Source organism: Diadema setosum, chromosome 14 (assembly GCF_964275005.1).
Source record: "Diadema setosum chromosome 14, eeDiaSeto1, whole genome shotgun sequence".
Taxonomy (NCBI): domain Eukaryota; kingdom Metazoa; phylum Echinodermata; class Echinoidea; order Diadematoida; family Diadematidae; genus Diadema; species Diadema setosum.
Window position 1 is genome coordinate 21,514,881 of NC_092698.1, and position 13,632 is coordinate 21,528,512.

Below are 13,632 nucleotides of genomic sequence, written 5' to 3' on the forward strand. Positions count from 1 at the left end.
CTAACCCATTTTTTCCACTGGTCCGACCTGTCTGTCAGACCAGTAGGTAGCCAGTTTTTTCCAAGTTTTACTGGTTCAATCCCAAAAACATTACTGGTGCGACAGTTATTTTTACTGGTCAGGGACCATCAGACCAGTGCCACTGTGCAGCACTACACAAGTTTAGTATAAAACAAAACAAAACAAAACAAAACAAAACTGAAAAGGTAGCAACAAATTGTATTGCCCAAGCATTCATGGAGTGTCTAACACCAGCTGACCAACCAGAGGTAAGAATCAACTATACAATGAGTTTGCTTTCAATTTCTTTTGAACAGTAGAGTCATCCAGATGAGGACATTAATGCAGGAAATTCAACGTTTAATATTGAGATGGTTGAAGAATGTAGTGAACATGAAGAGAAGAGATGAATTACAAAAATTCAGGGAGCACAGGGGAGGTGTGTTTTATTTTGCATTTCTTACACCAGTTATGTTTAAATGGTGATCCTTAACCTCGAGGATCTTTGAGGATAAGCTCTGGCCCCCTAACTACGACTAGTGTTTACACGACGAAGCTAACCCTGAGATTTCTTGCGGATAGCCATCTTCAAGTTAACTTCAAGTTAGTTATCAACGAGTGCAATTTAATGTTGGTAATATAGGGAGAATGAAGGTTAACAAGGAAATACATTGTAAAAATTGGAATTTCAAGTTACACAGGGTGTCTACGCTATAAAATAAATTGCAATCACCACAATTTAGGTACAACCCAGTGCGGTAAGATACTTCCGCATAGAGACCATGAACTTGCATTGACATCTGTTGTCACCTGCCCAAAAATGAATATTTGGTGATAAGATTCACGCGTAATCATGTGTAGCAATGGGTGATTTTCTGATAGGATTGATAATTCCTGGTTCCTAGCCAATGTCACCCACAGAAGTGCGAACAAACAAGCAAATGAAGGTCAATTTTGCAGCAACTATTTCTTTTATTGGTATTTACAAAAGATGAGCTCAAGCAACCAATTATCAAAAGCCATTACTAAAGGGGCACTCCTTGAAACAAATTATGTCGGTATGCATGACTCTGAATTTTGCCGCCGCCAGTTATCAGCATGATTTGTAACTCAGTCACTGTTAAATTGCCATCACAATTAGCTTTAAATGGCTCTTTAACCAGTCACGTGTGATGCTTGGTGCACCCCCTAATTGCATCATCAGGAGCATCCAGGTAGAACTGCATCTGTTTTGAGTGGCTTTCAGCTGTCTGTGACAGATACCATTATCGACTGTTCAAATCTTAACCCTTCCATCGTTGAGATGAGCTTAATATTGCATGCATAATCAATCCTTGGAATGAATTCTCATCCCCAACTGACCCCCAGGTTACGTGTGAACGTGCTCATGGGGGGAACACACAAAGGCACGATCAGCCATTGTGGAATCCACCAGCAGCACTGCCCAAATTCATGGCATCACTATCACGGATGTTCAAAAGTACAGCACTCTACGCTTTATAATTGCGTAATAAATGCTCTGCCAGACACTACCTGATTAAGCGGAGACTACTGTACTATGAATGGTCAATAACAATTCTAAACTCTTAGGCCCGAATTCATGAAGGTGGTACGATTGAAACCATGGTTTAAACTATGGACAAAGACCGTAGTTTTTTATGGGGCGCCAAATGTAGCATGGCCTATGTCGTTACGAAATCAGTCATTTAGTCGACGAAATGACCATTTCATTGATGTAATGTTAACATTTCATCGACGAAATCGATGAAATGACTGATTTCGTAATGAAATAGGCCATGCAAAACTTGGTGCCCCATAAAAAACTACGGTCTTTGTCCATGCTTTAAACCATGGTTTCAACTGTACCACCTCTGTGAATTCGGGCCAAAGAGTTTTACACCCTTTTGTTGAGACATGAAAAAATTATTCATTTTTCAGGAAGCCTCCTGAGGAGTCGGGGAGACTTGGCAAGTCTCCTATTAAGAGCTTTTGTGCAAAATAATTCAGCAGCATAATGTAGAACCCAAAATCATGTTATCTAAGAGGGTGGAAACATTACATAACTAGACTCAGGGTCTTTCTACATTGAATCTATGATACTCACTGTACATGAACTGCTTCAGTGGGAACATCACATCAGTGCAAAAAAAAAAAAAAAAAATCCTAACGTAACTACGTTTGCACATGTATTATTTTCATCACTTCAAGTGGGTTATTTTTTTGGTTGAAACACTTCCATTATCCCGTCATTAGGGTCCAAAAATCAAAACTAAATTCAGTGAAATGATTACAGAAATTTTAATATCTTGCCAAAAGTGTTTAATGTTAACCGAGTCATCTAAAAATCTGTTGTCGGGCAGGACATCGCTTGTGGGACTTCGAGATCATGTGGCATGGTGCTGACAGCCATATTGAGCACTGTCAACTTAAAGGGGCATTCCCGACGATTTTCATAATTTCACATCATGTAGTACATTGGTATAAATCTACAAGCTTAAGTATAGATTTGTGGAATTTATTGCGATCCTCGAACAAAGAAACCAATACTCTGAAAAAAATCTTAAACAGATTACACTGAACAGTGTTGATGACATAGGAGCCTCACATATTTCAGGAATGTAGCAGTGTAATTCCATTACAATACCGCTTGCTTAACAAGTTCACCTGTGTAGAATCTATGCATGCCTTCTTCTTTTGTTCTGCTTCCTTGAGCCCTAACTCATGCATTCTTATGGTGGGGCTGCCATGTCTTCATCCTTGTTCATTGCAATTTGTTATGAATTTTGAAAACATTCTTATTCCTCATCCCAATCACTATAAATTCTGAAACTCGGTAATCAGCATAAATAATTTATAGTTGTTCAAATGTGAAAGTCTGAAAAAATCATCCGGAGGTCTCCTTTAAAAAATTTTATGATGTGAGTATGGAGGGTAACCTTCTTCCTGTGAAGTGATTTGAAAACAGAAATATTGTAGACCCACAGCCAGGTGGACATGATCAAACTTAACATCCGTATATAAACGTATATACTGAATAGAGTTGATTAAAACATTACCCTTTCTTGAGCATTGAAAATAAGTATTTCTTCCTGTACAAAAGACTAGTGGGTGGGGGTAATGCACTGGAGACAGAGTTACAGGATAATTTACAAGATTCAACAAGTTTAAGTGTAATGTCATGTTTCATAAATGACTTGAAAATAGTTATGACTTCTCACACTTTGTCCTATTCTTGTCAAAAAAAAAAAGATTCCTTTAAATAGTTTTGTTGAATACATATATAGACATATTTTGAGGTATCTGTAGGTAAATTCTTGGTGCGTAGAGCTGGGTATGGGATGGGATGAAAATACAATGTTGCGGTTCTGTAGCCACTGAGGACAGACTATTGAAACTTTAAACCAATTAAATGTCATCCTTGAATAAACTTGACAAATATAACACGAAAGCCACCAAATCAGAGACGTCTTCTTGCGTAGGCGCAACACCTGTTCCGACAACTGGGTCGCGACAAAACTCAATATTTGTCCGTCCGCAAATATCCTTCCGTAAAACAAAGCGACACAAGGTGGGAGCGTACGTCTTGTTAGTTCAGCTCTCCTGGGAACAACGTTTGTCTTTCGCATCGGGGTGGGACATGGTGGGGAACAATGCCCGTGAGAAAAGTTGGGATGCAACATTTTGCCCCTGTGTTTGCCCATGTGGTCACGCCAGTCAACAGGGCATGGGCATGGCAGTGTTCACGGATGCGGACCACCTCCTCAGAATGGATAGAGCGGAGACGGAGTACTTGGAAAGGAATTAAAGTCTTCTCCCTTGCCAGTGACCCTCTAACTCCACTATTGCAGCAAATACAGAGATGCTGGTGTTATCAAGAGATAAAGGGTCATGCTCCCATAAGGAACAAATAGATACAAATTTATTCAAATTTGTGTAATAAAGTCCATGTATTTTGAGGTGTGTGTATGCATTATCCTTGAAAACACAGAATGAGCAATTGGTAAGACTGGGAAGAAATAGCAGAGAATTGTTGTCAACTGTGAAGTTCTCTTGGGAAGAAAAAAAAAAACTTTTGTGTTACGTGTCAAATCTAATAGAAAAAAAAAAAAATTAAAAGTAAAATGCACAGATGATGAACAGACAAAAATGGTACAAATTTGTAAATCATGCTCCAGTCAAACACAAAGTGTAATAAACTGCTTTTATATTCAAAACATGAAATGGAGGGATGAGAGACAGAGGGAGAGAGAGAGAGAGAGAGAGGAGAAAGATGGGGTCAAAAGCAGATAGAGCTGAATATCAATGACAGATTTCATAGCTGCACATGTTCATAATTCCTACGCCCACCTAAGGTGGAAGTCGATCCCCCTTCGGGATCCTGCACAACACGAGAGAGAGAGAGGAATGTGGTTTGAAACAACAGGTAGTCCATTTATACAGGTCTGTACGGGCATCTTCTCCGCAAAGAGTCAATAGCCCTTCTTATATGCTCTTGCTATTTCTCAGACTGACCACATGAGGATGAAAAGGAGGGCAGGGAGATGACTCGGTTCAAGGGCGGAGGAGATTAACTCCTGAACATATCGCTCACTGGAGGCTGCCTGTCCTGCGGTTGCCGTGACGACGGCCCCAATCGCACGCCTTGACTTCAGTGTCAGAGACACCAAACAAAAATACGAGGGAGCATTAACTCTTTAATTTCCCCAAACATTTTTCGTCGTCGGGGGTGTCCAGGGGTCTGCCGAGGAACAGATCTTCCCAAAACATTTCGCTAGAGAGGAAGCGGAGAGTGTGCTGATGGATAACATGGTAACGTATGAGTGACACGCAAAGAGCGAGAGCATTCCGACCCCGGCATCTTCAGCAAATATGAGGTACATTTTCTATCCCCCTCAAACAATCCCATTTCCCTCCCTCCCTTCCCGTGAAATTAAGAACAACAATAAAAAGCATGAACCAAAACAAAAACAGCACAAAAATGGGGTAATGCAATGCAGATGTGAGCTTGGGCAGGCTGTAGGTCATGACAGGACATACATGTACAACTAGAAGGAGAGTGGAATACAAAATATACATGTAGGGTATGCATAATAGGATGACTACAAGGATCTATAGCCCTGTAGTAACACTGGGGTTATCAGTGGCCCAGAATGTGACCTAAAGATGAAGAGTAACGACCAGGAACTGTACATGGAATTTCAGATGATACTATCGTTTCATTTCATCTCGTCACAATGATTGACACATGGCTCTCCATTTTGAGAACAATTCTTCTTAAGGAAATTCTCCATAAAAACAAAATGGGAGAAGTATTAGAAAATGAGGAAGTTATAAAAGTTTTAAGTTTCTAATGTTTTCACTGAGTAGTACATTGGTCACAACCTCCTATGCAAATTGCTGTAATGTCATCAATTGATTAACTCTCCCATTGGTTTGTATGCAAAAGTATGCTGAAAATCATGCCTTGTCGATAATCTGGCAGTTATGACCCTTTTCCACTAAAAGTCATCATTGTTTGGTTATTGCAACACATCAAGAATACAAACTCTTTTTTTTTCTGGTTTCAGTCCTAGACAGTGATGCCTGCATCACTACCAGCTTTACGTGTGCATACACAACTCGTTTCACTGTGACAAGCCTTCCAGTCGACAAAGACGTAGTGTTCACACCTGCCTATGCAGTCGTTCCACCATGCGTATCTCCTACAGTGTTTGGCAGTGAATCTTGAATAGCATTCACGAATGCTAGGCTTCAGAATTATGTTCCTATACTGTTTATATCCTGGTGCTCTTTTCACAAATTTCACGAGATGACTCACATGTGCCATATCAACAACAACAACTCAGAAACATTGTACTTATGTGGGAAAGCACTAACTTTTCCCCTGAAAAGAAATGATATCTATTTCTCATTTTATCACTGTAGTTCTCCATCACAAATCCAACCACATGCAACATTCGTCTTACAATTCCCAATGCACAAAATATTGCACTTGCAAATCGAATATACCGTATACATACACAACTGTACGTTCTCTCTTATATATCTTAACTTTCAAAATTTGGGTCGCGATCCTATCACAACCCGAAAAAAACATTATTCTGAGTGCAATGAGAATGACACTGCTGATACAGTACCAAACCACAGAAATATGGCCTCTCATACTTGATGGGTTAAATATTATTGCAAATATACTAGCTGTGACACTTGCCAAAGGAACGGATGATTCATTTGTGACTAAACCAGCCCACTCTATTTCAGACCATTGTAAATCACAGGAAATGCAGAATTTTACACACACTTTGTGCTACACTCCACAAACATCAATGTGAGTACATGGGACTGACAATCCTCGATCTTATCATTTTATAGATCATCTGTGGTAACCAATTTCAGAATTAAAATTTCTGCCCTACAGGTAACTTTGTTGTATTAACCTAATAGTTATCAGTTATTCATTTTCAATATGCCACGCTGCCATAACTCATAAGCATAATCATTATTTCTTTTCTTTTTTGTTGTTGTTGTGTGGGTGTTTGTGGCTCCCATCCCCCAACCCCCTCCCCATCTTCTAAGGTGGTTACCAAAGAACTTAATTCAGAGTACAAAATGGCTGTGACCTTAAACATGCTACATGCTGACTAACATTAGCTACAGCTGGGGCTGTTTCTGTTGACAGCTCTCGGCACCTGTTACCACACGCTGAAAACCCGAGCCCCCTTCTTGCTTTCAAAACGAGCTCAATTGATTACAGAAGGGCTTTAAGTCACTCAGTAAGACAGGGAGCAGGAGAAAGAGAGAGAGAAAAAGAATGGGCACCTTTCCAATAAAAAAACAAACAAACAAAGCGCACAATCCTGACAGCAATTTAAAACTACTCTCAAGGTGTCATGCGGTTTAATTCTTGGGTATCTTGTTTCCTATTATTTTTTTTGTTTGGGGAGGGGATTGATCATAGGAAGGAAATCATGTTGCGTGACATCGACGACTAAATGCATACACACGTTGTATGACATCATCAACTAAACCATCTCCTTCAAAACGGGGATTTCACGGTTCTCCTCTCTCTCGAGACTTGCACACAGCTTAACTTGATTATCTTAAATTTGACTGCGATGGCATCAAACGGCACAGACGACACGTTTCACTCAAATTACAACAGGTTTATGCACACAACATTAAGTGACAGCATCCACAACTGAATAATGCTTCATTATGAAAAGAAAGCTAACAAATTGATGAAAGCTGTGAGTAAAAGCATATCGACATCAACATCATTATCACCAGACACCTCTCAGTCAGTAATCTAACATCTACTTGGCAACATGGACACACACACAAACATCCACCTACCAACACACACACACACACACAAACACAGGAAAGCACACACAATGTTGGTTGCTTGATGGTCACATACAATTTATGTAAAACTCCTCAAGATGTTTTCCAAAAGCAATGCCACTTCTTTCAAAGTTTCTTAGAAAAAGAAAGTTCTCATGATTCAACGCAACAAGATACTGATCGACAGCAGCCATTCCGCTGTCTTTGCAAGTTACCATCAATGCCTTCAAACTGATCCATGGAAAACTCAATTTTTGGCCTTTTTTTCTTTTTGTAAACAGAACATACAAGGATGACTTCCCAAGAGACAGTCAGGTGACCAAGAACAGCATCATCATGCCGTCACGAGATTTCCTATGATGCTGTTTTGTGACACCAAAAGGCTCATTACTTAGTGTGTCAAAACAAACAAAATCTGTTATCAACTCTGCTCAAATCTGCACCACCGAGTTCCTAAAGATGTCCAAATTTAGAAGTGACCTCCATGATGACACAACAATATTAATGATCTTGGAAGAGGTTCATCTGATTGGTAATTCTCTAATTAAGGTGAAATTTCGTTTGTACACAACCAAAGAAAACTATTTAAGTTGCGTGAGCTTTCGCCTACTGTCTGCAGGCTTCATCAGACTGGTGTTTACTCGCCGTAGATGGGGTGTAGGCAGTCGGACTGGCGTTGACTCGCCGTAGATGGGGTGTAGGCAGTCGGACTGCGAAGACTGCCTACACCCCATCTATGGTGAGTCAACGCCAGTCTGATGAAGCCTACAGACAGTAGGCGAAAGCTCGCGCAACTTAAATAGTTTTCTTTGGTTGTGTACAAACGAAATTTCGCCTTAATTAATGTTAATGATCATGGCGGCGCAAATTCAATCATTACTACTGCTATTATTACTATTATTACTATCGCTATTACTCCTACTGTTACTACTATTACCACTACCACTACCACTACCACTACCACTACCACTAACACTAACACTAACACTAACACTAACACTAACACTACCACTACCACTACCACTACCACTACCACTACCACTACCACTACCACTACCACTACCACTACCACTACCACTACCGCTACCACCACCAATAGAACTACTTTTCCTTTTCCATTTTCTGTTTCATCTGCATACTCTTCTATTTCTCCCCCAACTTCACCTTCTGATTATGTTCAATAGTGAACCATGTGAAAATAGGACAGGAACAGAGATACTACTCACACACAGCATCATGAATGCATGACAATCAGTACACAATGTCCAATTGAGGTATTAAACAAATGAAAACGAAAAACTTGAGGAAAGGAAGGAGATTTTTAGTTCCGCACATCCAAGCGCACATCACACCTTGGTTTTATTTCTTCTTTGAATGTAGGCAAAGATCTCTGCTCAAAAATTTCAAGATGCTTACCTTTGCTTTGACAGCAGCGGCCGCCAGGGCGGCGGCGGCAGCAGTGGCGAGATTCCCCGAATCCACTTCCTCCTCAAATTTCTTCACTTTGTCCGGCTTCTCTTTCACCTCCTCTTTCACCTCCTCACCTATTGTGTTGTTGTTGTTTTCCAAAGATTTACAAAGGAAAATTCAAAAAGTTATGTTTCAGAAGTAGGCATGGCATCTCATGTAGTCGAGGTCAGGGGGACGATTTCTGTAAAATAATGTGGCTAATGACAAGCCATTTCTTTCTCCTGTCTCTTTGCATTAAATACTGCATTGCTTGTTGCTGGAATTTGTTCGACTTAAAATAGATCAGCAGTTATTGGTAGGTCAGGTATGCTCAAGGAAGATTTTCGAGACATCAACAAGCATGGCAAAAGTAAGCATAAATTTTCAATATATACAATGATCAGTGCATTTGTTATCCGTCATTTCTGCACTAAAATCCAAATTTTTGTTTACTTTAAACACAAGTATGTTCAACTGCACAACGTCACTGGTAATTCAGAAGTGTCATATTTTCTGTTCTTAATCTGAACGTAGCGCTCACCTTCTTTCTTTTCTCCAGCATCTCTGCCCGCATTCACCTTCTCTCCGCTCGTCTCCGCCCCTTCTCCTTCCTTCCTCTCGCCTTCCGTCGCCATGGGAACCCCTTCGGTCTCTCCTGTCTCCTTCTTGATCTCAGTGATCTGCGGCGGTTGGGGTTGGGGCTGTTGCTGCTGCTGCTGCTGCTGCTGTGGCTGGGACTGCTCGCTCGATTGCTGGGGTGGCAGCGGTGGCTGCTGTTGCTGCTGCTGCTGCTGTTGCTGTTGCTGGGCAGAGCTCTCGGAGGTGTCCATGGCTTCAGGTTGTCCATCACCTTCCTTGGGAGCAGAAGCAGAGGTGGCGCCCTCTGTTGGCTGTGCTGCATCTTGGGTTGCTGGCTTGGCTGGGGATCTGTTTTCTTCCTTGACAATGGGTACCTATATCAACAACAAGAACAAAATCCACAATGGTAACAGATTTTTATTTTGTTGTTGTCGTTGTTACAAGCAACTTCCCTTGAATTTTGTCAATAGTTACATTCAGACGGTGATCCTTAACCTCGAGGATAAAGCTCGTTAAGTATGGGGCGTCATGTGTCGCATGGTCTCTTTCATCACAAAATGACAATTCTGTGACAAAAATGTTTTTTTTTTTCATGGACATCAATTTTGTTGACAAAGTAACAATTTCGTTGATGAAATAACAATTTCATCACAAAATGACAATTTAGCAATCAAATTAACAATGTCGTTGACGAAATTGCATTTTGTTGCAAAATTGTCATTTAGTTGAAGAAATTGACATTGCCACTCACAGGAAAAACATTTTTGTCATGAAATTGTCATTTTGTGATGATAGAGACCATGCGAAACTTGGCACTCTATACTTTTCTACGAGCTTATCTTCAAAGTTAGCTCATCTACGAGGCTGAGGATCACTGTCTGAATGTAACTACTGAGTACTACAATAAAAAAATAAAAAAACATGTTATGATGACAAAGTATTATGTCTATATAACAAGTAATTTTCCTTGCATCTAGAAACTGGGTAATGACATTAAAGACTGGAACAAGACAAACAATCTGTTATAAGCAACTATCCTTCATTGCATACTCTATACACCATATACTTAGCGAGTCTAAATTTTTATGAATCAGGACTTCCCAACGATTTCGCGACTGGTTAAATTCACAATCGTGGAGTGCAGTACTAAATGGAGAAATGTATACGTGCACGTCACATTCATATTGGTATCAGAGTCAATATTTTCGCCATATCTTTAAGTTCACAAATAGCAACTGACTGAAATTTGTGAAAATAAATGCCTTGCAAAATATTTGGTGTATACAATACTTCTTACTCGTTCCCTTCTAGGGAGCAGTGTCCTTGTAATGTATGAGTGTAGTTCTCTGTTTGGTAAAATATCAAAATGAGTTATCTTCCTAGAAATTGACGCGAACAACTTCCTCCTTTCAGAAATGCAACCATTTGACACACAGACTGTCTGTTTTTGCATGGTTGTCAAAGACACAGTCTCTGCCCCTGTTTGTATGTGCTACATCCTTTACAGGAGCAACAGATTATGCATGCCCTCTTGATGTCACAACATGAAAATGTTCTCAATGTACGCAGGAAGTGTAGTTTATGTTGGCCTCTCATTGTGGCATCTAACAAAACAAAAAAGAAGAAATAATTAATATATGTCGCTGACATCAGAACAATGTCGGAAATAGCAACATCTACCTCATGAAAGAGGCCATCTTATCTCGAAGGCAATATTCTGGAAGATGCTGCAGGCTCGGCAAAGAGTAATGTACTGAGCTAGTATTTTCTATTTGCTATTCTGTGCCTAACTGCATTTGACGTAAATTTGTTAGGGTCTCTGCCCACAAGCCAATATCAGGGAATTTCGTACAGACATACACGAAAACCGCTGAGAAAATGGAGGAATCCTACAAAAATGCTGAGGTATATAACAAAAGAACCACATGTCTCAGTATGATTCAGGTCAAATCATACTGAACAAATTATGATTTCTGCTGCAAGCGTGGTATCAATCTAGATTTCTGGGTCACGTCCTAGGATGTGTATATTTCCAGCACATGTACCAAAACGACAGACCCCAAATGAAGAAGCCTGCGGCAAATCCACTGCTTCCACTGCAACCATGGCGGGTAACTATTTTGTTTTGCCTTGTTTCACTCTACAAGGGTCAGGTGAGATTGTTTCCTTACATGGGATTACTATTGAAGGTCACAGGCAGGCCATAGCCACAACCACAGGCACAGTTTTCTAAACAAGTTCTCTAAGGCTATGGAACTAATACCCTTTCAGACAAGGCAATTTAAACGGGTGCACATGTGTGTATCCTTTTTTTGTTGTCCGTGAAAGTTTCTCCAGTCAGAAAAGTCCAAGCTACATGTACTCCCCTAAAAGCACTGCTGAAAGGGTGATGAAAATTTGAACCATGGATGAATTTATCATCCTCATATATGTTTAACTCCCCATTGATGGATTGTGATGCCACTGGAGAATATGGTGCGATATGCTATACCGAATTTTGAATAACCATTTACTAGAGTGCCAATGTTCGCACATAAAAGAACCCTGAGATTCTAGAAAATTTTCAGGATGATACTTTTATGTCACATGCATCTCACCCCCCACCCCCTTCACATTGAACCCTGCGTCACCGGGACAGTCACCAGAGATCTTATCTTTTTGATGACTGACCGTCCACATTGCTGTCTCGACTATCCCCAAGCTGCGGAGGCAATGAGGGCTTGGGGCGAGCCCTGCCACATGAAACCACACATCACGCATGCGCTCACTTGACGCTATCGCGGCACAAGGTCACTCTCCCCTCCAAATTTTGTCCCCAGACCGACATGCTTCGCGGGGACAGGGGGGAGACAAGTCCCAGTGAGTGTTCAATGATGGCTTTGGAGGGGACAGTCTTCCAGCGTGGGACTTGGGACTTTCCCCACGACCCGGGGCTAATGTGAATGAGGGTTATGTAGGTAAACCTAATTCCCAGAAGGATGGAGGACTTGGCATTCCTTTGTCTGAATGTGAAGAGATATTTCTTTCATCAGAAAAACTCCTGCAGAACCAGGGAGATACAATGTACATATGTATGGCAGCTCTGCATTCTAAACATTGTGTGAACTTGTGCCTGGCTGCCCTGTCCAAGCAGTGCAGCACACACTCCTGTCACTACACAAGCTTTTGAGTGAATGCCTGTACACGGTCAGCTCACTATTTACACAGTTTGTGAGTGTAAAATTCACTGGACTTCATTTAGTCTGTAGAAAGGAAGAGGGGAAATGTCGTAAGTAATGAAATTCTCCCCATTGAACTGGAGTTCAATGGACAACCAGCGAACAAAGTTTAGTCTGAAAGGCGTACAAGATGAGGGGAAACTTTCCCTTCGCAATGCTACCATGGCCCTTCTGGTTTGGATTATGTGCTTTTGCTGTGAAACTAACTCAAACTGATGTTTGCCCAGATGTTCTCTGCATGGACAGAAACTCAAGAATTTGTGACATACTTTTTTTTTTCCCTCACATACGTGGCATGCTTGACAAAGTGCTCAGTATCTTTGAATCTCTTTTTTTTTCAGTTTCATCCTTCAACACATAATACTTGCATCATCCACTGCAACATAAACAAAACACAATAATGCAATTTGGAGATACACATAGCCAAGGTTGCAAAAAAGAAAAAACAAAACAAAACAAAAGAAGTGGCATATCACAAATAAAATATTTGAGAATTATTCGTAATCAAACATCCCAATATGTGGAGGGGTGAAGGGGGAAGAAAACGAGCATTGTTTAGCCATGAGAATGTGTAGGCATGACACCATGAGGTGACATTCAAGGTTCTAAGTGGTAAGATTTAGGAATTCACATCATAATCCCTTGGAAGAGGTTTCTGAACAATAGAAATTGGCAAGAAGGACAAATAAACAGACAAATCCATACCTGCCTTGACATTAGCAGTAGCACAATGCGTAATGCTACAAGCAAGTCACTAAAATGCAAATAAAGCCCTGATTTAAGTACAGTCACATTCAGAAGTAACAAGCAAATCTCAGTGCTGTTTTAGGGTGTCTTTAGTTCGACCTCCATATGCTTGTGGGTGTGCTTGTTAAAAGAAACAGAAATAAGAAGATGATGAACTTTAAATGATGGCCTTGTCTTTGTCAGAGATTATTGCACATAGGGGAAAGAGGGTAGAGCAATGTCAGCAATAATTTCCTTGGATATCACCACTTTAAAGTGAATCTCAGGAACACTCCTCAAGCAATACAGGCCACCT

The 13,632-nt window shown here is 40.6% G+C and overlaps 1 protein-coding gene across 1 annotated transcript in view; it reads right to left on the bottom strand.

Moving 5' to 3' along the window:
* Nucleotides 1–13,632, bottom strand: part of LOC140237782 (SWI/SNF complex subunit SMARCC2-like) — a 68,645-nt gene that overhangs the window by 21,069 nt on the left and 33,944 nt on the right. Inside the window, exons 20-21 of the mRNA XM_072317719.1 lie at nucleotides 9,335–9,746; nucleotides 8,761–8,888 (exon numbers count right to left, since the gene is read on the bottom strand). Coding sequence (XP_072173820.1) covers nucleotides 8,761–8,888; nucleotides 9,335–9,746 — 540 coding nt within the window. The remainder of the gene's footprint in view (nucleotides 1–8,760; nucleotides 8,889–9,334; nucleotides 9,747–13,632) is intronic.